The following is a 23,640-nucleotide window of genomic DNA, read 5'->3' on the forward strand; positions in this document are numbered from 1 at the left end:
TCAAGTGGAAAATGTCATGCTTTGTGTGGAGAGAGGAAAAAAAGTGTGGAAGCCAAAGAATTTTCAATTTTTAATCTTACTTGTCTTCCAAAGTGTATCACGTAAAATGTAATTTATCTAAAACAGATGCATTTCAGTGTATGCCAACTTATTGTTAGTGTCGAGTAGAGAACAGGGACAGACAAGCCCAGTGCATTAGATGCCTGCATTTAGGTGCATTTCAAGTTTATGTCCTCGGTCAATGGTTGGGTCTCATGTTTGCTAGAGATAAGCAATAAAGAACACAGCACAAGGTGTAGTCAAGGTCACAAACTGCTCCAGAATTCACTCAAGCTATGCCTTTATCTTAAAGGTTTTACAATTTTGTGTGAGACAAGCCATCAAAAGTTATTATTAAAAAAAGAGAGAAGTGAGAGGATGTGTTTGGGGTTGTTTGGATGTGTACCTGCAATGAGCATACATGCATGTGCACAGAACAGATGGAATGTCCTGCTCCTCTTCCCCTTTCTGCCTTATCAGTGTAATAACCCACTAGCAGAAAATGTACAAAATACATGAAATAGCTGGTCTTGGGCACTCAGACCATGTAGCTGCGCCCAGTATCTCCTGGTCTCCAGTTTCTGGCACATTTATGTGTGAACCTCACAAGCCCACAGCCCTGCTCCAGCTGTTGCTGCTCAGAACCCTCTCAGACAGCCGTGCCCAACGCACCCCTCCACAAAACAAGCCCCAGACACAGGGACCACGCAGTAGCTGGCCCTGGGATCCCCAGGGCTCCCAGTTATATGCATACACGCACCGGTATACACAGCCATGAAGTATCTGTGCCGGTGTTCCTGGTGCCCGGCACATGGCCCCTCTGAGCCACTGCCCTTTTCCTGGCACTTGGATCTGTACACACACATGTGGAATGAAAAACTCTCTCAACAAGGAAAACAGTTAGAAATTGAGTTTAATAAGACAGCAGGACAGACTGCAGTGATTGGGCACGCAGCTGGACAAGCACACTGACCAGCCTGATGACGCGTTACTGGCATCTTTTATCCCCCTATTTTCCAACACCTGTTCCTCCCCAACAGGTGGAGCCTTGATTCCTCCTTTATCTTTGCTTTGATCCTTTCCCTAAACATCCCTTAAGCCCCATACGATCCCAAACCACGCTCAGGTCTCTTCCAGCGGGGACATCCCACTATTCCTCCCTGTGCCCCAGGAGCCCCTCACGGCTGGAGGCAGCGATCCGGGGGGCGAACACACGAGGGGACACTTTGCTGTCACGGTGCAACGAGGCGCAGCACCGGCCTGTCGTGCCTGCTCACGGCCGGGTCTCCCCTCACGAGAGCCCACAAACCCCTCACGTAATGGCCGGCCCCCACCCCTTCCTCTCTCCCCGCCTCCCCGGCACGGAAGCTCGGGGCTCTCGCGAGAGGCACGGCCTCTCTTCCTTCTTTCCGGCAGCGTGGGGCTCGGGCAGCCTGCCGGCATGGCGCTCTACAACTTCAAGAAGATCATGGTGGTGCCGTCCGCCAAGGTACGGTGCCTGTCCCCGTCCCTCAGCGCGGGCAGCCCCTGCTCCCGCCGCGCCTTATGGGAGCGCCGCCCGCGCTGCCCGGCGTGGCCTCGGCCTTCGCCTCCCCCCCCCCCCCCCCCCCACTCCCGTGGGCTCTTGGGCTCGCCCTGGGGCAGTGCGGGGCGGCCCGGCGGGCTGTACCATTCAGGGCGCGGGGGTGCCGCCTGAGGTGGGGTCCTGCGGCTCTGCCCTGGCGGGGCTGGCCCTGACAGGAATCCCGTCTGTTTCCTTCCTCCCCCCCGTCATACTCAGCTTCACCGCCGTGCATTTCTCGAAAATAAAGTTATTTCCTGGTTTAAAGAAGGAGTTTTGTTCCATATCAGTGGGGTGTTAGCGTCTGTGGTGGTGACATACGTGCCTGGGCATTAGTGGGGATACTTCCCTAGCTCTGTTGGGGAAAGGAAGCCAGCCGTCAAAAAATTAGCAGGAAAACCCCACTCAGAAGGCATGAACCTTCTGTTATTGCTTGGAAATAAAATCTGTGGTTTAGGTGTTCTATAATAAAGCATGCTCAATTCATCTACTGCAGAGCAGTGATGTGGGCCATGCCACTTAATGGGCTTAACTGCACTGCCTGCTCCTCCACCAAAATACAATTAATGCTTTGTCACTTCGTTAAAACTTGACAACTTGCGTGATTAATAACATTTCTTTGATTGCAGGACTTCATAGATTTGACATTGTCAAAGACTCAGCGAAAGACTCCAACAGTCATTCATAAACATTACCAAATCCATCGGATTCGACAGTTTTACATGCGAAAAGTCAAATATACTCAACAGAATTACCATGATAGACTCACTCAGATCTTAACGGACTTCCCCAAATTGGATGTAAGTATTTGTTCATTTGATCATAAAGGAACTTCAGGAATCAGAAATTATTCTGCAACAGTAGTTTTATTTGATTTTATTTTATAGAGCAGCACACTGCTGATTCTCTGTGTAGAAGATTTAGACTAACTCTCAGTAGACTTTTTGAGTAATTTAGGCAGACTTGTTCTACAAAAATACTTTATTTCTACTAAGAAAAGTCTGAATTGTGCCCCTGGGTGATTGCCAAAGAATGCATTTTCAAGGTTTTATCTGATCAGCTAATGTTGGCCAGAAACTGCTGTTAAATGATGAGAAAGAAAGTTTCTTTTTCTTAAGTTTGTTGTGTCTCTGTATTTCTTCTTAATGTAAGTCATTATGTTCCCATGGTCAGTCTTTCCTACAAAACACCTGCTGGAAGTTAGAAATACCCAAGCATGACACATTGCCTCCCATCTTCAGTTCTTCAGAGGTGTTAATTTGACAACAAAAACTTTATTCTTGGCTACACAAATGATATTGTTGGAAAGTTACTTTGACAAGACACACGTAGTCTTAACTTCCCAACAACTGCATCCAGGTGTCTAGTAGGACTTCTTTATGGACAGCTTTCTGTACGTGCTGCAGCCCTATACCTTCCTGCTCTTTTTGTATCAAGTGATCATTCCTGAAGGATTTCCACAAATGCCTCCTGCCTTTTAATATCTCTTGATGAAGTTTCTGCAAATAAATACAGAAGTAACTAAAATAGCCTTCTAAGATGAAATCGGAAAGTATTTTATAGTGCAAAAGAAGAAATGGAAACACTATATGAATGAGTCCAGGACATGCTTACAGAAGAAATTTGACGTGTTAAGAATTAGGCGTAAAATGGCTGTGGATATTGTTTTCCTTAAGCAAGATGATAATGAAAACAGTCTAGGTTGCATTGTCACTTGTGTTGCTATATTACAGAAAAAGATGAACTTATATAGTTGCCAAGACATAGTCATCTGCAAGAAAATATGAACCTTAATTTTACTTTATGCTTTTTTTTTTAGGACATCCATCCTTTCTATGCAGATCTGATGAACGTTCTCTATGACAAAGATCACTACAAGCTGGCTTTGGGGCAGATTAATATTGCCAAGAATCTGATTGACAAGTAAGGAACATCTATTTCTTCGATCTTCTACCTGTGTGGTTGGTTGCTAGCTAACTTCCTAATTCATTGTCTCTGCAGTGTTGCTAAAGACTACGTGCGCCTGATGAAATACGGCGATTCTCTGTACCGCTGCAAGCAACTGAAACGTGCTGCTCTGGGACGAATGTGCACGATTATCAAAAGACAGAAACAAAGCTTGGAATACTTGGAGCAAGGTCTGTGTAATAAATAGGCTAAAACAAAGGAGTATAAAGAGAATATAAAATCTATTTGTACAAAGAATAACAGTTAGAGAAAAATGCATTTAAGATGGAATGTAGATAATGGGAACATAGAAATAGCTCCAAAACTCCCAAACACTTAGAATTCATTTTTCAACTGAATGCTTCTCTCTTTTAAAATTTAAAACTTTATATTGTTACCAACAGTTATAAAATGTTTGTCCTCGCTTAAAGATCACAGCCATGCTTTTATTTATCATTATTTTAATTTACATATTCAGAAAGATTAGTACTAAACATTTTCCAAGCTTCTTACTTCAGGCTTATTATTCCTTCAGGCTGTGTTGCCTGGTGTGATTGGCCCATTCTAGCTATGAGACAATGGTCTTTATTTTTAAAATACTTACTAAGCTTCTTTTTTGTTGTTGTGTGTAGATACTTCTGTAGTTAACAAACAACTGTATATTTTCATAAATAATCAATTTATGAAGTCCAAAAAAGTTATTAAATCATGAGTAAATACTTCAGAATATGAATTTTTCTCCCATTCAAACTGAATTTATCCCAAATACTTAAGATTTTTTTTCAACATTTCAGTGCGACAGCATTTGTCTCGTTTGCCAACCATTGATCCCAATACAAGAACTCTTCTGTTGTGTGGCTATCCAAATGTTGGAAAATCTAGCTTTATAAATAAGGTATGTGAATGTTTGTGTTTTGTTTTTTTTTTTTAATTACACTGAGATACCATTTAATTAAGATAAAGTAACATTTAAGCAATTTGATTTCATTACAGCACTGATATGAAGTATGGGAAATTTAAATGTGTGGACAGAGACTGAGTGAAATTTCTGGAGGGTTATATGGAAACTTGCAACAGATTGCACTCATAAAATCATTATCTTTTCCAAAATAGCATGTATATGATTAACCTATTTTTGGATAGATAAAGTTTTGCAGAGAAACAGTCAGAATAACTAGTTTTTAGCTTTTCTGTAGCAAAGGAAGTGTGTTACAATTATGATGTCCCTCTTGGAAGTTCAGGAAATTATCAATAAATGTGTGTGAATAACTTGTTTTAAGGTCACAAGAGCAGATGTAGAAGTGCAGCCTTATGCCTTTACCACCAAATCTCTCTTTGTGGGACATATGGATTACAAGTATCTGCGTTGGCAGGTAAGAACTGTCACTGTTCTGCATTTTCTTACAAGAATTAACTGGTTATAATCTGATTTGCCATTATGGAATGTGAGTTGCGTTTTTGTGTCTTGATAAGAAACTCTGAGGGTTTCTTATCAAGAAACTATTGGTTTACAGCCTATTGGTTTACAACTATTGTAAACTATTGGTTTACAGTCTTGTGTATGAATGAAAGGAAGGAATACTGCTGTCTTAAAAAGATAATATCAACCAGAAATTGAGTACATGTTACAGCGTATCAATTACCTTGTAAAAGGCCTGAGGTAATTCTGTTAATTTTAGGTAGTAGATACTCCTGGTATTTTGGATCATCCTTTGGAGGACAGGAACACCATTGAGATGCAGGCTATAACTGCACTCGCACACCTTCGTGCTGCTGTGCTCTATGTGATGGATATCTCTGAGCAGTGTGGGCATAGCCTGGAGGAGCAAATAGAACTCTTCAAAAACATTAAGCCATTATTTGCCAACAAGGTAAGTTTGCTTTACATTATTAATAAAATCCTTTTTTTTTCTGTAATGTCATAGCTTGGATTATGATTTTTTTTTCTTTTTATTAGCCACTTATAATTGTTGCAAACAAATGTGATGTGAAGAGAATTGCGGAACTTCCTGAAGAGAGTCAGGTGAGATGACTTACTCCCACCTCTCTTTTTCTTCTGAAATTTACAGAAATACTAGGCAAGATTTGTGGGTTTATGTAATTTATACTGGGCAAAAAATTTGACATGATCATTTCTAAATTTCATTATCTAATAGTATAATGGAAAGTCGTTTTCTGGGTCTTGACCCATATGTCTAATGTATGTACTTCGCTTGTCTAATGTATGTACTAGCCTGCCTATTGTAAATGCCAAACAGAAAGCAACTCCCCAGTGGTTTCAGAAATCTGGGACAAAGTGTGAGAACTACTATTAATTACTACTGTAGTTGGAAGACTGAACGGCCTTGATCAAAAATGCCATTTCACTAACAGTTCAGGCTGAACTGATAGTTGCTGCCAGTTGCAGTAGGAGTTCCCATTGGGCAACAGTTTGTGTATATGCAGGAGTAGTTCTTCTGTATCTATGGCTTCAAGGACACACAGAATTGGTGTTTCTTTCTCACTTTTTTTATTCATGTGTCATTTACAGTTACCGTATAGAAAGTGGCTATTAACAAACAAACAAACAAAACAGAACTGTAGTTGTACATTCCTCTCATGTTTTTAGAAACACATTTTAATGAAATACTCAGTAATGAGTTCCATGTATTAAAATTAAAATTTCAGTTCTTAATGTAATGATATATTAAGAAATGGGCAGAATGTGGCATATTTGGCATAACGTTTCTATTTCAGAAAATATTTGAAACTTTTGAAGCAGAAGGATTTTCTGTCATAGAGACAAGTACTCTAACAGAAGAAGGTGTAATCCAAGTTAAAACAGAGGTATGTCTCTTTTCTCTCAGTTTCATTCGGAAGGAACAGCTGATGTTTTTGCCTCATTTGTATGAATTTAATCTCAGTTAAACTGTGCATTATAGTGACAAGCTTTAAGCATGCTGTCCTTAATGGGGAGAGGATGAGGAGTCCTCTTGAGTCTCTGTGGACTTGGGTGCAAATGGAAGCTTACCTATGTCTAATACTGTTCCAGAATTTTGGTGTTAGTTTTTCAGGGTCTTGTTGCTTTTTCTTATTGTCAGCTCATTATAAAAGATGGGTTATACCAACAAAACAGTATCATATGCATCTTCCCGTGCTCCCTTTTTTTTTTTTTTTTTTTTAATAAAATACTTTGATACTTTCTTGAGAACTAGAGAGGTAAGACAGAAGATAAAATACGAAGCTAGATATTTGGGGTTGAAAGCTTACTGTGTCATTTGTTGTGTCAGGATGACTTCATTCCTTACCGTATGTTGCCATGTGCACTTTCAGGCCTGTGACAGACTGTTAGCCTATCGTGTTGATACTAAAATGAAAGGAAATAAAGTGAATGAAGTGTTGAATCGATTACACTTGGCCATGCCAGCCAAAAGAGATGACAAGGTATGTTATATATATTTATACTTCTAAAGTATATTTTCCAGTACTCTTTAAGAAGGAAAAGAATTCTCTCTTTGCTTAACACATGAACAGTTTGTATGATGAGATTTGCTCATTTTTTTTTAATCTATAACTGCCATTGCTGGTGGGTGAGTCAGCCTGGGCCTTTGCTTTCATTCAGAATCCATGATTCTAAAACAGTGATTTATAGCGTTATAAAAAAAATGGATTCAAGACTTCTTTCTTTTTTTTCTTGGGATGAATTGTTGCACTAATTTCAGGAGCGGCTGCCTTTTATACCCGAGGGAGCAATAGCACGGAAGAAGCGCATGGAAGTAGACACACCCAGGAGGAAAACAGTAAGTGGCATCTCTTAATTAGGAAATCAGCGGATGGTTTTTAAATGCTTAATAATAGCACATAGACGTACAGTTATGAGATATATAAAGCTGTGTATGTCTTTGCAGGAGAGAGATCTTGAACTTGAAATGGGAGATGATTATGTTTTGGATCTTCAGAGTAAGTATTATATGTCTCAGTATTATTATTGATCAATAAAGTTTAACTATTTCAGTCTCATTGGAGAATGCTTAACCTGGACTCCTTTCAACTGAGTAACAGTGCCACCTTTTTATTTCTAGCAATCCTTTTCTCCTGTTCCAAAACTGGTGATCTTCATTGATTCTTCCTTGGTTTTTAGTGTTTCTTAGTGGTTTCCTGTTTTGGAGTCACAGAGAGAGTGACTGGTCTGTTAATTCCCTTTCACTTTATATTGTGGTGTCTCATTAATTGTTGATGCTGACTTTGTTAAGAAAGCATCAATATGAGAACTGGCTATCTGTTGCTTATTATAGTTTGCAGTTGACTCATCATTACTGAACGATATTTGGTAGGGGATCAGAAGTATTTATGAATATGTCAGAGATGCTGTCATATTTTTGCCACAGAAGGATCTGAATTTGTATATTTTTTATTGTGATGAGTGTTGTTTTCAGTCATTGAACATTCTTTGAATTTGTTTTTGTCTTCTTATTAACATCTGGTTTTGTTTGCTTGCTTTTATTTAAGAATACTGGGACATAATGAATGCATCTGAAAAGTATGATAAGATACCAGAGATATGGCAAGGTCACAATATCCTCGACTACATCGATCCAGATATAATGAAAGTGAGTTTTCCTTTGTACTTTTTACACGTTCTTGCCTCTTCATCCCTTTATTCGCCTAGCATAGATTACTGTATTCCTGGCTAAAAATAGTGTGTTAGGAAAACAAATTCTACTGCCTGCACTTGCCATGGGAAAAGATCTTGTTTTCTGAACGATCAAGGACAGAGTTTCAAAAGAATGGAAAATTACTTTACCCTTTCAGACCTAATGGTGATCTTATCTTTTGCATCTTAAGATACAAGTGTTGCAGGGGAAGTTGTATTTTCTTCCTCTATGACTGTAGCTAGGAGGATTGTGGTTATCAAACAAAATAGACTGAATTCTCAAGTTACAGCATTTTTATTTAATAACAAAAACCATCTGTATTTCCTGATGGTTCTTAAGAAGTACTTGAGTGCAGACAGCGGAGCCTGCTGGTTATGCAGTTGGGTTCATCTGAATGGCTAGTGCTCCGGAATCATGGTAAATTAGAAATAGCAAAGTTTTTGAGAGCGTTACCAGGAACGGCACAGCTTGTACAGGTCACAGTACAGTACATCTCAACTCACACAGTGGGCAACTTCAGGGCAGCCGTACCAATATAGCCAAATGACAGTGTGATGTGATCAAGTAGGTCTTCACAGGACTTGAATCCCCTTGGATTCATGCGCAGTAATCTGTATCACTAAGTGCACTAAGCATGGCTAGAGGGGTCCTAAAGTAACACGGTTCCATCTTTGAAGTGTCTGCATGCTGTCTTGAAAAGGTCCTGCGCCATACAAAAATATAATGTTGAGGATGAGAAGTCAAGGATTTGATAAGCATCTTGATTTTTCATTTAATCTCTTCTAAGAAACTGGAAGAATTAGAGAAAGAAGAAGAGCTGAGAGAAGCTGCTGGAGAATATGACAGTGAACCAGAAAGCGAAGATGAAGAAATGATGGAAATCCGACAGCTGGCAAAACAGATCCGAGAAAAAAAGAAACTGAAAATCCTGCAGTCAAAGGAAAAAGATATTCGAGGGCCAAGGATGCCTCGAACGGCTAAGAAGGCAAGTATAGAACACGTTCTGTAGTAAGGCTTTGTTGATGTGTAGTAACTTATAAAAGCACGTAATAATTTTGGGCACTGATCACTTTTTCTCATGTTTGACCCTCTCCCTTGCTGCTTGCTTCCTTCTGTGCTCCTAGGAGTTCTGGTAACTACTTAGTTACGGAGGCCAAACCTTTCTTTTCTTTCTTTTTTTCTGTAACACAGGTGAGTCTTTTATAGGATTCCATACATACTGTAGGAAAAGTTGCTAAGAGTACAGTTCAGCTTGTTTAGTTGGGTTGTTGCATCTTTCATTTTTTTGCATATTAAGACAAAATTAAGATATAAATATATATTCAAAACAAAACAAAACAAAACATGATTTCCTAACTGTCTTTTTACAGGTCCAGCGGAAGGTGCTAGAGAAAGAAATGAGTGATCTTGGACTTGACATGACTAACAAAGATGATGTAAGTTTCTGCTAATTTAACACTGCTCATCTAAGAGAGATCAGTTCCATTATATGCTAAATTTCCTTGTGCACATTTGCATTGCCTGTCACAGTTGTCAGAAGAAAGAGGTGGAATCTATTAAGGATGAAACAGGAAACCTAAATGAGGCGGCTGATGCTGGAAGTTTTGAGTGATGTGATAATAACAAGTTGGGTTGGCTGAAAACGTGTACTAATGTTTATTTCTGTAGAATCACACGTATATATGCAATGTTTTCTGTTAGAAGTCTTGGAATTGTATAGGATTCAAGAACTGGGCTTTGTTGGATGAGACAAAACTATGTCAGAAGTAGTAATATTTCAGGAAGTGATATTGGATCAGGCTCATCTTTTTACAGTTCATTAATGCTGTGACTTGTACTTGAATTTTTGATACCATGACTGGCATTTTTAGATGTAAGTCAGTCAAAGTACTTCAGACCTAGATTTGCCTTAGGGAGCCATTTTCTTTTATCGTAAGTTAAAAAATACATATTTTTGTACAGCAAATCTAGCAGTATTCTGGATATGTAGATCCCGAGACCTTGAATTGTTTAACTGAACAAGGGGTTAGGAAACAAGGAGTACCAGCACTGCCCATCTGAAGCAAGCATTCACACTTCTCAGGGCTGATATGCCATGTTGACTTTAGAGCTATCTCAGCGAGGAGGAATTTGATCCTCAGGCTGTGGGATGATGGTTCCCTAGGGTTTTGTCCTGTAAACAGGTGCTAATCAGGGGAGATTGCTGCGCTGCTTTTTTGCTGTTGTAAACTTGCTTCAGCATTGCTATCTGTTAGTTTGTCTGTGTCTTTTTATCCATTACTTACAAACTTAGTGAAAAAAAAAGATTATAAAAATGGAATTCATAATTTTGAAAAGAATAAGTTAATATTCACTGAAATTTGAATATTGCTCTGGGACAGAAAGACCATGACTATCAGATGACAAGGTCTGTATCTTACTGTGGAGTAACCAAAACGCCTCAGGTATCATTTTGTCTTTTGGTATCCAAAATAACTGCATTATGACAGTGAATCACAGCACTTAATTCCTGTTTTTTCATGTTAGTCTAATTAGAAATGAGGCATCTGTCCGAGCTGATGGTTTCTGTTATCGGTAACCGAAGTGCTGGTTTGAATTACAGGCACATTACGCCAGAAGGTCCCGCAGCGTCACAAGGAAACGTAAACGCGATGAGTCCGAAACCCCTACATCTGTGGCACACAGTCGCAGCTCCTCTCGCCCACCACGGGATGTCTCCGGGCTCCGTGACGAAAAGGTTTGTTAAAGTCACCTGCCCTTTACAGCAGGTGGAACAGCATCACTGTACTTAAACCAGCTTCTGGGAAACTTGCAGTACTGGTTGGTTGTGCTTGTTGAGAGTTCCTCCCTCGTCTTTGCAGTTTCATCGTCTGTTTGAACTCTCTATACTTTAAAAATGCCTAGTTCATTCCTAAAAATTAAGATGAAATAAGACGGACTAAGAAAGTACCTTTTTTTTTTCCTTGAAATGCAATTATGCCAGAAGAGATGTAAAATCTGTACATATACTCCATAATCTAATAGTGAAGTTCCACCTTTAGGGAGTATCGCGATCATATTTTTAGTGTATTGGCAGGGGGGGAGTTTTTGTACGGAAGTTTAGCGTTAAACTTGTAATATGCTAGAGTAGCAGATGGTGGTTTGTGTTGGGCATTATTTAATGACCCCATTAAAATCCTCTAGCTTTGTGTTTTTTAAAGGTAAAGCTAGTTGCCTGAGTTACCGAGGAAGTCACTCAACACGTTTGTATGCTTGTTTTCACATAGATGGTGAAGAAGGTCAAGACTATGGCAAAGAAAGCTCAGAAGAAAATGAATCGCATGGGCAGGAAAGGAGAGGGGGACAGACACATATTTGACACCAAGCCAAAACATCTGCTGGCTGGAAAGAGGAAATCTGGTAAAACACAGAGAAGATGAGCGGTCTTCTGAATTAAAACATAATTTTATTACAACTCACTTCTGGTCCTGTTTTCCTTTTTTTTGTAATAGAGAATAGCAAAAAAAGCACATGCTTGAATTAGGGGTAAGGGATTTGAAGCTCTGAAAGTTCTGATACATTGATCTTGCAGCTCTCAGGGGGTTAGTAATAGCACAAGAAATTTGTCAATGCCAGTGGCATAGACATGAAAAATGACACTACTAACTTTACATAGCAATAAAGTATTTCCTATTTAATGTAAAACTAGGTTTAAAGTGAGCTTAAACATATATGAAAAAAGTATTTTTTTAATAAAGCTGCTAGCAGAATTAAAAATGCACAGCTTTATGAGGAACTGAATCAATGAAGCTTGGTTTTCAACGTGCCTGTTAATTGTCGGATGTAGGTGATGAGGTAAGGCTGGAACTGGTGGGGAAGGGAGGGGAGACGGCAAGCACTGCACCGAGTTGGGGTTGGGCACTGAAAGGGGTTTGAGTGAATGACAGCCCTTGCCAGTTAACAAAGCTGAATGTTGACTGCAGCTGGAGGAATAGTCAGTTTTAGTGCTGACACACAGCCTAGTGGTCTGTAAAAGCATGGGCAGGGAAGATTACAACCTAGATTTCTCATATTTCAGATTAATTAGTATTTAAAAATAGGGATCAGACTGAAATATCTCGAGTTCATATCAAGACTTTTTTTCTTCAGAAGCTGAAAACAATAAGAACCTGCATTGTCAAACTTTAAATATTCATTTTGTCCCTAGTTGCTCGAAAACAAGGGAGAAAATATCTGAGTTAGTAAAAGCGTGCATTATACATGTGCAAGACCAAAACACAAAGCAGTGTTAAAGTTTAGACTGGAGTCCAGTGAAATATGTAAAAAAAAATATGAAAAGGCAAGGAGGAGAATCCGTGATCTTGTTTTGACTTCCACCTATTTTTCAATACCAGAGGGTGTTGTGGTTAAATCCCAGCAGGCAGCTACACACCGCAGCTGCTCCTCACTTTCCCCAGAGATGGGGGAAGGAACCAAAGGGCAATAGTGAGAAACTCGTGTGTTGAGACCGAGACAGTTGAGATAAGCAAAGCAAAATAAAGAATTCAGTCACCATTTCCCACCACCAGGCAGATGTTTAGCAAAGGAGGAGCCATCACACTTCACAGAAGACAAACTGTTAACTCCCAATGCCCCCCCCCCCATTTCTTTGCCCCCAGCTTTTATTGCTGACCCAAAGCCCCACGGTAGGGAACATCCCTGTGCTGTCCTGGCTGTGCCCCCCTGGCTCCTGGTGCACCTGCAGCCTGCTGGCTGGCAGGCACCATGAGTGACACAAGTCCTTGACTGTGAGCGCTGTTTGGCACTATGTAAACCTCACTGTGTGAACCACGCTGTTTTCCATCACAAATCCAAAATACAGCACCCTGTGAGCAAGTGTGAAGACTATCCCAAGAAGGCCCAACACAAGGGGGAAGGGGAGTGTTCAGGTGTCAGCTTGTACATGTTGGAGTTATATTTGTGGATTTACACTTGTATTCCTTCCCTCGTCTCCTTCGTGTAATAAATTCAGTATTAAAAATATTTTTAATGCTGCAAATAAGTTCAATGTCAAAAAGACTTTAACGTCAAAACATCTAGAGAACTTTAAAGAACTGTTTAGCACAACTTTGCTTTCAGCTTCATGTCCATTATTCAGGATATGCTTTGTCAGCTCTTGCTCCAAGTGGCTCTTTGAAATAGAGGAGACCTTTGTTAGAACAAGTGCACACCCATTACTCCCAGCCACATTGATTCAGTGATGCCTAATGAGCAGTCTGCTCATGGAGCTCTTAAGTCTGCAAAGAAAAGCACATTCCTTGTTTTTAGGTCAGGAGTTTTAATAGTCATCTGATATTCAAGACAATCTTTAAAATTATTCCAGGTATCTCAAAAGGACTATAAAGATATTACTTAGGAAACGTGGCTGATTGAACTGAATTCGAGAGCTGTTACACTGCATTAATATCCCCTCCCCCCTCATTATTTGTTTCACAACAAATCCTTTCAGGTCAACATAAAGCAACTTGGCCCTAAAACCTTTAAGTGTAGAGCTGCTGGCACAACTGGGATGAGAAAAACACAAAGCATTTGAAAAACTGGGTTTTACCTTGTCACCAGGCACAGACTAGTTATAACCACAGCTCACAGACACAGAGAACCAGTAGTAACAATACCCTGTTTCACCAAGAAATGACCTGAAGGTATCTGGATTGAGTGGTCTGCTAACAGAAGAAATCAAGTTAAGGTTTTTGGGGGTGGGAAGAAAAGGCAAGATCACAATTAAGCTCTTACACTGTTGGAATTTCTGATTAACTGGAATTAAGACTTGGTATAAACCCCCAAACTCTCAATCCTGAATTTCGGTGTTGAGGTTTGCATTTTCCCGGACCTTGGGAAGATTATCACAGCAGATGTTGCACGAAAAAGAACTTGTAGCAGGATGCCTTTGTTTTCTGCAAGATGAGGAAGAGCTGCCTCATGCATATCCCTCCTGCAAGGACAGGCTACTACTTAGGTACCTACCAGCTAATCTAAAAATTAATTTTTAATTATACTAATTAGCAGTGTCCAGTATTTGGTTGTGAACTAAACAGGTGGGGGACAGGGAGAAATCGGTGTTTTGATCTAAAGCCCACCAGGTAGCACTTGCAGTCTGTGTGGAAACTCAGTCCACACAATGCAATTACTTAACCTTTTATGTGCTGGGTTAATTATACAGTACAGTAGTTGAATAGAAGCGCTCTGCAATTAAAATCATCCCAACCACTTTGAACTAATCACTTCTCCTTTGGCGATTACTTTTCTCAACATCAACGCAGAACTCAAATTCCTTTGTAATCGCTACTACAGAAGATGGAGTCACCTCTGGGGGACGAGCCGGACAGCGGGCAGCCCAGCTCCCTCCCCAGGACACGCAGTTCTGCGGGGAAGGGCCAGCCGGGCACATGCAGGCTGGGGATTCTTTAATATCACACGAGGCAATGGAGAAAGATGAACCCAAGGGGGATTCTTGTATTACTGTCGCTCATTTTCAATGACATCAAGCTTAATTCACTCAAGGGGAATGGGACTGGAAGAAGGGGTGAAGAAGCAGGAAAAAAACGGCTCTAAACATCTCTGTATATTATCTGTTAAACGTGCTCCATGTGGGCCACTTTTCTGCGCTTGAGTTACCACGCCTAGCGCATCATTACCAGCCTTCAGCATCTTTCACTGCAGCTATTTACATTCTGTGTATTTTGTCATGATCAACAAATTTGTCCAAGTTGGGTAAGTTATCCCACCACTTAAAAAGAAAGGTCTCTGCAATCAGTTTGAACCAAGGAGTAATCTTGACTTCGCTCCTGGAGGCTTTGTCCAAGAGCTGTTTCAGTTCTTTCTGCGTCACGTAACAGTAGCTCTGGATCTCGTTCGGGTCAGGGTTCAGTGTTACATCCTTCTGCACGAACAGGATGTAGTCTATTTCGTGTTCACCCCAGATCCCATCAGACTTGGCCTTGTAGTGAATTCGGGTCAGATAGAGGATTTCCTCTGGAGTTACCTAGAACCAAAATACACATCAGAACCAGGAGCAAAGCAGAATAATTCAACTGCTGGGCATTACTGAGTTACCAGCTATTACCACCCTCCCTCATAAATTATTTCTCCCCTCAAGTATTCAGCTGCATTGCACTTCTTCATAAATAATTACTAGGAAAAAATAAATTTTGTTGCACTTTGATCAGAGAAATTGCTCAGCATTTCTCTAGGCAGATTTACCTGACAGTATTCTGACAGGATTTCTTCTGTACACTTCAGTTTCAAATAACATCTCCCAGAGCTCAGAGCACGCTTCTGGGAGCACTGATGGACAGCCATTTGTACCTGCCCCTTATTTCTCAACCCAAGGGCCCAGCAACTATTTGACACCAAGGCCAGAAGTGCTCGCTGACAGACCACGTGTAACGCTGACCCAACAGCGAGCCATGCAAACAGCAGAGCAGGGAAATAGGTCAGGGGATCACCTAATCCTTGTGTTCCCCAATAGCTCAGCTTCTCCTGTGTCCCATGACACAAACGTACCTAGTTACAAAGCGTGGAAGATTTTGATCACCAGCATAATCCAGCCAGCTTTACCCTGCTCTCTGTGCACTCCCAAATTGCCACCGTACCAGAAGGTAGCCAGAAGCAGGGAGTACAATTGTTCTGGAAGGAAAACCAGGTGCCCAGGGCACCCTTTTTCCCACGGGAAACCTGGAATCACAAAGGGACTCGTACACAGATGGTACAATTTCTCTCAGGCAAGCAGGATAGCCTGCTCAGGAGAAAACGTAGGCACCCATAGTCAGAGCTGAAGCAATACAATCCTTTGTTACTGATGAAGCCTCAAATTCATTAAGCCCTCTGCGTCTCCAGAATTAAATTCATTTTTAGATTTCAGGCTGCCCCCATGTGCCAGCAGCAGTTAGTCTGTGAGTCAGCGCATGCTGTTAAGTACTGCCCTCTCTCCTTTACCTGCTCCATGGGGATTCCTAACTCTGCTTTCATTCGTCTTTGTGCAGCTCTTCGGACACCAATGGCATCATTTTCTTCCAATTCCAGTGGGTGGCTCAGTGGGTGGCTACAGCAAGTGTTGGTAAAACAATCTGCAAGAAGTTTCAGTTAACAGACTTTTGACATGTATAAATCATTGAAAGAAAACACAAAAAACAAAGCCTGAGACATAGACTAGCTAATCAACATACCACATTTTTGTTTCTCATTTGGAGAAAAGGTTCAGAGAGGAAGGAATTTTCCCACCCCCTTACTTTTCTTTCTATTTATGTACCTGGATTTGCCTCTGTCATGTGCTGCTTTTCAGGTTAGTGTCTGATAGACAAGAACACATGCGTTCTCTGACTGCACAGCATCTACTTCAAAAGCCAATTTGAAGAGACCTTGCAGATGCTGATTAAAGCGACTTTTGGGAGTTGATATACAAAAGAATATTGACAACACCTCCAGCACTTGCAAGACCAGCTGACAGTAAGTAAACAGGCAATTTATGCTTGTAAAAAGTTGTAAGATCGTACCCTCTGTACTCTAAGTATATTAAAAATTATTTACCAGTAATGTAGAGCAACTGAGCAGTCAACCTTTCACCTTTAACAGTCTAGCTCAAAAAGCATCTAAAACGGAATCTGATTACTTACAAGCTAAACTCGAGTATTTTTATTCATTAACAGTCAAGGAAAAAATCTGTAAAATAAAAAAATGCTTGGAAGGAAAGGTCTTCCTTTCTCAAGTTAGAAACAGTTCCATGATAAATCAAATGCATGTCCTTCCCAGAGGAATTAAAGCATTCTCCACAGTTGCCAGAGCAATTTCTCTAATGCCATACAGTAAGTCTTGCAACAGATAAGGTAAGCAATATATACTCTGCCATAAACAGGATCAAACAAGTCAGGGAGCAATCATTTCCCAAGCACGGGCATTCCAATAAATTGATGTTCCCATTATGTTGCTTCATCCACAAGAAAAGCGCATCTCAGAAGTATTTAAAATCATCTCCTCTACAAAGAGAGTAAATTCTAAAACGTCGGAGTTACTCTGCAAAATTAGACTGACTTATCTTTAAATATAGATTCAAACATAACGTTTATGTGCTATGTGTTTCAGAACTAACCTGGAAATGTAATTTTAGCATTTGACCTCTGCTGCAGTAACAGTTTATTTTCTGTATTAAATAAGAAAACACTGAATGCTCGGTGCAATAATCCTAAAAACAAAAGCACAGAAAGTTATTTTACAAAGGAGAAGAATCACATGAAGACAAAATTTCAGGGCTTAGATCGGCCTCATTTTTTGATAAACTATATTCAAAATTTTTCAAGTGTTAAAAACCAAGGATTTGACGAAAGAGTTATTATTTAGGTTTTTGTGTCAATATATGCTAAACATTATGAAATTAGCAAAATGCTACAAACAATGATGCAAAAATCACAACAGAAAACGAACTCCCTCAAGCACAGCACAATTGCTTTTTTTGAACAGTTCTGAGATATTATTCCTCACTCACTCTTCAGGAAAATGCTTCCCATAACTAGAAAAAAGAAAGTCACAAACTGCTAAGAAATTCACAAATATGACTAGCCTAAAACAAAGCCCATCATTAATTAAAATGACAACCAAAACCCCTCTCCCACTAGAAGCAGCTGAAGCTGTGTTAGCTAGTTAAAGATGGACATCAAAGCCTCCTCTACATGAGGAGAACCTGGCAAAGAATCAAGTGGCACTGTTCAGAAAAAAATACATAAAATCAGGTATCTGTAAGAGGAAAATAATACCCTTTTACCAACAAAATGCAATTCAGAAGTATTTATCATAGCATAGAGCTTATGTCCATGATCACACCTCTCTGCTTTGCTGCTGCCTCCACCTGCTTGTTCCTCCCTACAGCAACATAGACACTACACGGCAGGGAGGCTCAGCACCCACCTGAGATCGAGCCTTTCATTCAGTCACACTTGTATGACTTGGATACTTGTAAAAACCTTCAGACTAACTCAGCGGGAGGTGAGGCCCTGACCCAGGCTGCCCAGAGGAGCTGTGGCTGCCCCATCCCTGGCAATGCCCAAGGCCAGGCTGGATGGGGCTGGGGGCAGCCTGGGCTGCTGGGAGGGGTCCCTGCCCATGGCAGGGGGTTGGGACCGGGTGGTCTTTGAGGTCCCTTCCAACCCGAGCCGTTCTGTGATTCTGTGACTCGAAGCACAGGCGCCTGGACGTACCTTTATCGATGTTTTCGTTCAGGTGGCAGTTCTTCTTGGTGTCCGCTCCCACCCTGTTGTCGTTCTCATCGATGAGGATGCACATCTCGGCCAGCAGCCGCACCTGCTGCTCGTCCAGGCTGTCCGTGCTCACCTCGGGCATGGCGGTGACCGTGCTAAGGGGGGACGGGACGGGCGGTCACACGGCGGCCCCCCCCCCACCCCACAGCCCCTCGGCCGGGCTGCTCCTGAGGGACGGCGTCGTCCCGTTTCCCTGAGGGGACGCTCCCTGAACACTGCCCGCGCCCACCGCCCTCCCCCTCAGGAATCCTGCTGGTGGCCGCTGGGGACCCGTTGGGGTCGCCTGAGGATCGCGGGGGTCGGTTGGGGGCCGTTAGGGGCCGTTGGGGCCCCGCGCCGCCGCGCCCCCCTCCCGGCAGCCCCTCCGCCCTCACCTGACGGCCCGGGCCCAGTTCCCGCGCAAGGCGGCGGCGGCGGCGCGCGGCAGCGGCTCGCGGCGGCAGCAGCGGGAGCGGGAGCAGCAGCAGCGGGCGCAGCGACGCCCCTGATGCGCGGGAACAGCCCCACGGCGGCCCAGGGCGCGCAGCACGCGCCACATCGCCCGTCAGCCCGCCGCCACCAATGGGCGGGCAGCGGCACGCCGACGTCACCGCATCGCCCGATCGCCCCACAGCGGCGCGGGCGGCCCGGGAGGCGGGGCCTGCCGTGACTGGAGGGAGGGAGCGGGGAGGGAGCGGGGGGACAGGCGTTAAGAGCAGCCAATCGGCGCACCGCGGGGTGGGGCACGGGCCAGTGAGGAGAGGGGGGAATGGCGAGCTGGCCAATCGGGGTGGGAAGGGCGGGACCCGCTAGAGGCGGGCGACATTGGTGTCCTGGCGGGGTGCCCCACGGGGGTAGAGCCCCGCACAGCCGCGGCGAGTGGGGGATGTGGGCTGGGTGGGGGCAACGTGAAACCAGGCAGCACCACAAAAAATAATATATATATACATATAAAATATCTATATATATAAATACCAGCTGCTGCACAGCCCGTTAGTGACAGAAAACACAGGAGAACATCCGTAAGGTGCCCTCACAGAGGGCTCAAGCATACACGGTCTGCCCAGAGTCACTGAAAGCTTTTGTCCACAGCCTGCCCAGTCACTGAAGGTTTTGTATCATCCACGCTCACTGAAGCGTTCTGTCGCGAGCACCTGGACACTGGGCCTTGGGGTGATGCCAAATGTCCTTTGCCAGATCAAACATTGCTCCATGTGAAAAAAAAAATAAAAATAAAAATGTATTTTTTCTTTTATTATCCTTATGTCACCAAATATAAGCAATACAGATCAAAAAACACTCTTTAACTACCGAGGGGGTCACACCAACCAGCACCACATGCGGAGACAAGGCCGTTAACAATCGGCCTTCCGAGGGAAGCTCTGTTGGCATGGAAGCTCTGTCCCAGACCCGGAGCTGCTGCCTGTGAGTGGGACAAGGCTGGCAACCGCGTGCCGGAGAAACAGCCGGCAGGGTGCACGGCGATGTGCAGGCTACACAGAGACGTACCACGTGTCTGTGTAGGTTATGGGGAAAAGAAAGATCTTATTCCAGTAATAACTATTGAGAGCTTCTATAAATGAACCTGACCATCAAAAACAAGGACAGTTTCTGTCCCCGGCAGAGAAACAAAGTATTTCACTTGGAGTGGTGTGGTGAGCAACAAGTCCCAGTGGCTAATGAGAGCCAGAAAGGGTGTGAGAACCACAATAAACCCTTATCACAAAACAGACGAATGAGAGGCCTCCCGAGCATTTCACTAAGGATGCTCTCAGGACCGAGTGCTTTATGTCATCTGTATCATCTTTCATCTCACTCACTCCCCTCCCGCTTTGCCCCATACCCACAAACAAGCTATTTGTGTTGAAAATAAAATATTCTAGTTTTGGTAATGGTATGCATTACACTGAAACCTCAGAAGTTTTGCTCTGCCCTGCTTGAAAAGAAGCGTGCATGGAGTGACATATATATAGCTTTAAGACTTGATTAGATTTATGCATCTCTTGAAGTCTGCTGACTGTTTTCCGATACTCTGCCAACAAGGAAAACACTCGTCACCACTGGGAAGTCTCTCATTTCACCTGAAAATCCAACCAGCTGCAAATTACTGACAGAATTTTGCTGTCTACTGAGTTAAAGGGAAATGCAAATACACCAAACTGGAGCAAAACATCTTAATTACCCAGGAAGTTATACTAGAAGGCAGTAAACTGCAGGATAAATAAATACAGAGTTCCATCGGATTTGACCTCAGAACACACAGACTTGTGGAATAAGCCTCTCCTCAGTTCTCAACTTGCCAAAGAAAGCAAGTTTTCATTTTTCTCCACCCTTCACATCCAATCTGCCTTTTTTAAAGCTTCCTGTTCACTTGTTTTAAAGCTTAAGACTTCCAGTTCAGCCTTCTCAGCTGTAGACCTAGCTGCTGATCTCCCTGCAGCATCCTTCTGAGAAGTCAGCTTCTGCCCTGGAGTCATAGCTCTTCAGAAAACACCCGTCTGAAGGCTGCACGTACGTGCAGAGCTAACACCAGCCGGGAATTAATCCGTATTGGCAGGTAATAACTCCCTGTCCTAAACACTCTGCTCTTTGCTTCCTTAAAAGACCAACTGCAGGAAAGTGGGTTGGTTTTAGCCCGCTTCAGAGAAGACAGATGGCTTTGTAGTAAAAATGTAATAGATGTATGCTAAATATATAAGTAAGATGTTTTATTTGCAGTTTGCTGTCTCAAGTGTGATGGAAAGACTTATGATGGAAAGTTGCATGTACAGCATAAGGTGACAATGAATAATACAGGAAACAGCTCTTTTAGACAGGAATTATTAAGAGGTTTCCTATAAGGAGGAAAAAAACAACCCTGGGGTGCTTTTATCCCCCTAGATCTGTTTTTCTTTTATTTATTTATTTATTTTCTTTCTTTTGGTTTGAGCACTGGGCAGGAAGTTCTGCCTTTTCCTCCTACATTTGCAGGCTTGGAAAATTTTTATGTAGAGGATCCAATTGTTATTCTGTTCCATTGCTGGTTTCCCAAGCCTCGTATCTTGTTTTCTCAAGTCTAGCCACGGGTGCAGAAGTACAGCTGCAGATGGTCTGGAAGGTGGTGTCAAGGACAACCCAATGTTTGCCACTACATTTACTGCAGCACTTAAACAAATGAATAACAAAAAATAACAAAAAATAATATATATATAAAAAAAAAACACCCAGCGGTTGGTAAGACTCATGCTAACTAATCCTGCCCCATGTTTCCCTAGGCTCCTGCATTGGTACCTGTAAGTGTCTTTTTTAAAACAAGTGGTTTGTGAACAGCAGTTTGTTCTGTACACATTACTGTACGTTGAACAGTGCCTTGCTACCCTTGTAATGCAACCGCAAAACAAAGCCAGGCCCAGGGCTAGGGTGACAACAGTGCTGCTTGTCACGCCTTTCTTGTGAAAAGGCAATTGCATCCATACAAGCCCTGTTGATTTTAGGGTTAGTCACCTCATATCAAGGAAGAAGCTGTTTAAAGCCCTGTCTTTCCCTGTTGCGGTATTTTGCATAGCTTCAACAGCAAAAATAAAATGGTGTTATCTTTATTGCCCCCTGCTGTTAGACAGTGAGCTGCTCCAGAGAAGATAGTTGCCAAGCATTATTATTTTTTCCCCCAGAGAAATCTCAAATGTGGATTCTCATGTGCTTTCTGGACATTTTTTCCATTACATTACATTAACAATTACATTAGGATGAAGTAATTTTGGTGGGAATTATGAGGCTTAAACAACTTTTTACTTAGGAACTGAGTAGTGGTGACTCCAGCGGTGCCTTAGATAACACGGCTGAGATAACTGCACCTGCAGTAACTATGAGGAGAATTCAAAGCATCAGACGGTGCCATTTGCCCAGGTTGTGTTCAAGGTTCCTCCCAGGCGATGCTGTTCTACCCCTTGTCCGTCTTCTTTTGCCTGTGCTGTCTCCCCCTTTTCCTCTCCTTAAAGCCACTTAGCTACTCTTTTTGCTCCCTTCCTTTCTCTTTTTGGGGGCACTGAAAAAGGGAATAGATGAAAGCTATGGGAAGCTCTCAACTAGTTAGGCTGGTTATCTTGTGGAATAGCCTCCAATGAAGAAAAAGATGCTAGTAAAAACAAACAAACAAACACAAACAAAACACTATTTTTTTCTGTTAGTACAATTGCAATTAAGACATGACTGCACAAAAGGAAGTAGAAAGGAAAAAAAGACAAAAGAGATTGGAAGGCATAGTTGTAGCTGGCAAGCACATGAAAAGAAAATGTGATAACATTTTTAGCCCTCACAACGAGGCCCATATTCTTCTGGCCTTTTTACAGACCTCTTCAGAGGCTGCTAGATAATCTGAAGAAAGAGAGCAAATAATTAGGCAAAGGCCTCTTCTGACTTTCATAATCTGCTACAATGAATTTTACACTGGGGCTTCTTCTAAGCATCAATCAGCAGAGGAATTAATCCCATTTCAATTATGCGTTGTAAGCCTCAAAGGTCTGCCTGTGTGCAGACCGCAGCGGCTACCTTTGATTTTCTGTTTCTGTCACGGTGTCGGCGGTCCCGCTTGGCAGAGCACCGAGGCTCGGCATTTCTCTGCCTTTCCGTATCGAAAAGTAGGGAATTCCGCCTGCGGTTTAGTGAAGTTTCATCTCCCTCCTCAGCCAGCGGTGAGGGTGCAGTGAGAAGCAGGCTGGTTCCAGCATTAAGTGAAGGCTGAAGGGGGTGCTGAGGGGGACGGTGAGGGGAATGCTTAGGGGAACACTTGGGGGACACTTAGGGGGATGCTCAGGGGGACACCTGGGACGCTGAGAGGGACATTTAGCGGGACACCTGGGGAGAGACTTGGAGGGTTGTGACGTGTAGGGGGACACGGGGATGCCTAGGGGGACACTTTGGGGGATGCTGAGAATGCTGAGAAGGACACTTGTGGTGCCTCCCTGCTGGGGGCTCCCCAAGCCCTCAAACCCGCTGTAACTCCGCGGCGGGTTTCGCCCCAAACCACACGCCCACGGTCGGGGTTTGGGGCAGGACGGGGTGCGGTGAGGGCAGCCCACTACCGAGGGGCGCCTCAGCGGGCGGGGCGGGCGCTTTGTGGGTCGGAACCGGAGCGCGGTGCCCGCCGGAGCAGGGACCCCACAGCGCCGCGCTCCCCTCCCGGCCCCGTCCCGGCCCCGTCTCCATGGCGGCGGAGCGGGGGCCGCGCTGCGCTTCC

The 23,640-nt window shown here is 43.0% G+C and overlaps 2 protein-coding genes across 2 annotated transcripts; one reads left to right on the forward strand and one right to left on the reverse strand.

The window, feature by feature from the left end:
• The first annotated feature begins 1,376 nt into the window (after window positions 1-1,376).
• GTPBP4 (GTP binding protein 4) lies at window positions 1,377-11,639 on the forward strand. Its single transcript, XM_035316475.1, has 17 exons — window positions 1,377-1,528; window positions 2,230-2,400; window positions 3,420-3,523; window positions 3,602-3,738; window positions 4,342-4,442; window positions 4,828-4,920; window positions 5,227-5,418; window positions 5,505-5,570; window positions 6,284-6,373; window positions 6,860-6,970; window positions 7,249-7,326; window positions 7,435-7,486; window positions 8,036-8,136; window positions 8,969-9,166; window positions 9,552-9,617; window positions 10,784-10,918; window positions 11,448-11,639. The coding sequence occupies exons 1-17, from the start codon at window positions 1,481-1,483 to the stop codon at window positions 11,598-11,600; spliced, it is 1,896 nt and encodes a 631-aa protein (XP_035172366.1). The 5' UTR covers window positions 1,377-1,480; the 3' UTR covers window positions 11,601-11,639.
• Window positions 11,640-13,460: 1,821 nt separating this feature from the next.
• On the reverse strand, window positions 13,461-19,019 carry IDI1 (isopentenyl-diphosphate delta isomerase 1). Its single transcript, XM_035316479.1, has 5 exons — window positions 18,821-19,019; window positions 18,387-18,541; window positions 17,285-17,377; window positions 16,135-16,265; window positions 13,461-15,181 (listed from the first exon to the last, which is right to left on the reverse strand). Exons 1-5 carry the CDS (start codon window positions 18,982-18,984, stop codon window positions 14,864-14,866), a joined length of 861 nt encoding a protein of 286 aa, XP_035172370.1. The 5' UTR covers window positions 18,985-19,019; the 3' UTR covers window positions 13,461-14,863.
• Between the last annotated feature and the right edge of the window lie 4,621 nt (window positions 19,020-23,640).

This window comes from Oxyura jamaicensis, chromosome 2 (assembly GCF_011077185.1).
Source record: "Oxyura jamaicensis isolate SHBP4307 breed ruddy duck chromosome 2, BPBGC_Ojam_1.0, whole genome shotgun sequence".
Taxonomy (NCBI): Eukaryota; Metazoa; Chordata; class Aves; order Anseriformes; family Anatidae; genus Oxyura; species Oxyura jamaicensis.